Source organism: Culicoides brevitarsis, chromosome 3 (genome assembly GCF_036172545.1).
Source record: "Culicoides brevitarsis isolate CSIRO-B50_1 chromosome 3, AGI_CSIRO_Cbre_v1, whole genome shotgun sequence".
Taxonomy (NCBI): Eukaryota; Metazoa; Arthropoda; class Insecta; order Diptera; family Ceratopogonidae; genus Culicoides; species Culicoides brevitarsis.
In genome coordinates this window covers 16,886,270-16,889,426 of record NC_087087.1, presented here as the reverse complement: position 1 = coordinate 16,889,426, position 3,157 = coordinate 16,886,270, and the positions used below count along the sequence as shown (strand labels likewise).

Genomic DNA, 3,157 nt, shown 5'->3' with positions numbered 1-3,157 from the left:
GAGAAAAAGTGTATGGATTATCACCTTGTTAATGTTATAAAGCAAAATCCTCCGAAGCACTAATGAGAATTTATTTGTATATTTATTTTCTTTTTATGGAGAAGAAATATTGCTTTTTTATCGTGGAATTTCGCTCCAAATTTTTCTTATGAATTGTTATTTCATAGTGGAACGATAGCTTTTTAATGTCTTTAGGGTCAAGGTCAGGGTCTAAAAATAAGGTTCTCAAATTTTCATTTATTTTGTGAATATTAGAAAAAGGAATTTTGAAATTCTCATGAAAATTTAGATGAAAATTCCAAAATTCCTATTTTCTTAATTTAAAAAAAAGCAAATAAAAAGGAGGACCTTATTTTTAGACCCCTAAGACCTTAATTAAGCAATATGGTCTCACTGGAAAGAAAATTCATAAGAAACATTTGAAGTGAAATTCCACGATAAAATAGCAATATTCTTTCTTCAGCATCCCACTATGATCTTCAAAGCACAAAAAGGAGACGCCAGGTACTTTCTATGACCCAAATAACACGCTTGGGTAAACTTTTTGTTATCTAGGAGATGACCAAAAGTTGAATTTCCTTCATTATTTACCGGAAATTCATAGCAGAAGGAAGAGACTCGTTTCATAATTTGGTATTCCAAGCACTTTTCTCCTTTTGTTGATTGTACATTTCTAGTCTGTGTCTGTATCTGTGTGCGCCTCATGAATAAAAGACGATTGAAATACCTTGCAAAACCGACAAATTACGAGCATAAAAGCGTTCAGCAATCAACAGGATGTGATGTAAGTCTGGTTTCCACTTGAACAACAAAAAAAATGTTAAACTTTCATAGTGGCTTTTAACTTTTTAACACATTTTCATGCATTTTATTTGGAAAAATATTCACTTAAACAAGAAGAACTCGAAACCACATCCTCAACATATTTTGTTGTGTGGAATGTGTTACGAAAGTATTTCATTTTACACGCTTTTTACTTTTTGTTCATTTTGTACAAATTGTTTGCAATTTCTTTGACGATGCGTCGTTGAACCTTTCCGGATGGCGTCATCGGGAGACTGTCAACGAAGTAGATGCCGCCTCGAAGTGTTTTCATTTCAGTCAAATTTTCATTCAGTATTTCAATTATTTGTTTTTCAGATAATTCAAAGTTAGATGGACGAACTATAACAACGGAAGGTAAGTCAGTGCCATTTTTAAGATCTTCAACAGCGACAGCGCAGATTTGAGCAAGACCTGTTTTCTCTTGAACTACAGATTCAATGTAACCAGGAGCTATTTGGTAATTTTTGTATTTAATAACTTCCTTTTTCCTTCCAGAAATGAAGAGATATCCATCGTTGTCGAAGTATCCAAGGTCTCCGGAATGCATCCATCCTTGGGAATCGGTAAGTCCTTTAGTTTCCTCAGGGTTGTTAAAGTATCCAAGAAATTTATAAGGACATTTTATGCAAATTTCACCTTTTTCGTTTGGTGAAAGGGAATTTCCTTCTTCGTCAATTATTTTGGCGGAATGTTGATTAATTAAAACTCCAACGGAATTTGGTTTAATTTTTTTAAAGTTCCAAGTTAAACAAGCTCCTAATTCAGACATGCCATAAAGTGTAACAACTTTAGCATTTTTTGGTAAAAATGATTCGAAACGAGATCGAATATCTTCCAGTATGAGACTTCCTCCAGTCATGCACATCTTCAAGGTCGAAAGATTAGCTTTTGACATGTCTTTGTGTTCGAGACAAGATACTATTTGTGCTGGCGTGAGAAATGTTCGAGTTATTTCGTACTTTTGAACCAACTTGAAAAAGTATTCTGGCGTAAAAGGTTCGCAAGTATTAATTCGAACAGCGCCATCTATCGTTCCTTGAAGTAAAGTTACCATTCCGGTAATCCAATACACAGAACTGAAAGCGAGAATTGTATCGTTCGATATTGAAGGAAAAGCTCTCAATAATTGAGCAACAAGAACTGCTTCCGATAGGCAAACTCCTTTACTTAAACCTGTGGTGCCAGAGGAACAAATTATGATTCCAATGTGATTTTCTGTGTCACTGATTTGAGTGGGAACAAAGTCATCTATCTCTTCTTGTGAAATTGGATTTTTAAAAAAATTCTGGATACTTTCAATATTTTCAAGGTTTGAAAAGCAAAAGATCCTTGAACTCAATTCTAATCGTTCTAAAGCAACTTTAACTTTTACTAAAACATCTTCCTCAGCAAAGATGAACTTTGGTTCCGTTAATCCCAGCATATGATCGAGATCTTTTTGGTCAAAGGAAACATCCAAAGTGTTAATTGTAGCTCCGAGAAAGAAACATCCAAACATCACAGGAGCCAAATCTGGATTATTTCGACTGATAACGGAACAAATGTCGCCTTTTTTGACTCCACAAGCTTTTAAATGATTTGCAGCTTGAATACTTCTCGTCAATATATCATTAAATGTATATTTGGTTGAATAAGTATCACTTATTTCAGCAATTTTACTTGAGTTCCTTTTCAAACTGTGCAAAAGTAATTGACCAACACTGGCTTTAGGATTATAAATCGGTGGAAATTGATCACTGCTCCAAATTTTAAGTTTTTCATCGTAAAAACTCATTTTTGATCAGAAGTTTAACTTGATTGATGTAGAATTAGAGAGAAACTAAGAGCTTTTAGTTCAATTTGCTCATTTTATTCAACTCGAGATCTACAAAGTCATTTATTGACTAAATTGCTTCACGTACATCGTTGCTGTACCGCAAGTTCTATTGTGATATTATCTGTGGAAAATGCAATTGTATGCAACTTAATTATATATACCGGACCGACCTTCATTGACGAAGATATTGTAAAAGTGATTACTAAATGAGTTTAAGTCATTTTATTGCATATAAAACGTTTGAAGATCATTCAATTAGTTTATAGTTGATGTTTTTGAAGGCTGGTCTTTCTTTGCAAGGTCGACAATTTTTCACAAAAAATTGATTTAACTGATTTTAATGAAATTTGATGACTTTCAAAAATTTTATGATCCAAAATGTTCTAGAATTTTAAGGTTTTCTTTCTTTTCAGGTACTTGATGTGAAATATCCCTCTTGAAAATTTGTAAAAAAAAAATTAGAAAGTGCAACGTTTAAATCTCCTGAATATGACGACTATCGAGAATCATTTTTGA

At 33.1% G+C, this 3,157-nt stretch overlaps 1 protein-coding gene across 1 annotated transcript; it reads right to left on the bottom strand.

Moving 5' to 3' along the window:
* Positions 1-839: 839 nt before the first annotated feature.
* On the bottom strand, positions 840-2,617 carry LOC134834392 (probable 4-coumarate--CoA ligase 1). The gene has a single exon (XM_063849039.1). The coding sequence runs from the start codon at positions 2,597-2,599 to the stop codon at positions 974-976; it is 1,626 nt and encodes a 541-aa protein (XP_063705109.1). The 5' UTR covers positions 2,600-2,617; the 3' UTR covers positions 840-973.
* Positions 2,618-3,157: the final 540 nt, after the last annotated feature.

Excerpts from the sequence above, each read along its gene's own strand:
- LOC134834392 (XM_063849039.1), bottom strand. The coding sequence starts at position 2,599 with ATGAGTTTTTACGATGAAAAACTTAAAATTTGGAGCAGTGATCAATTT.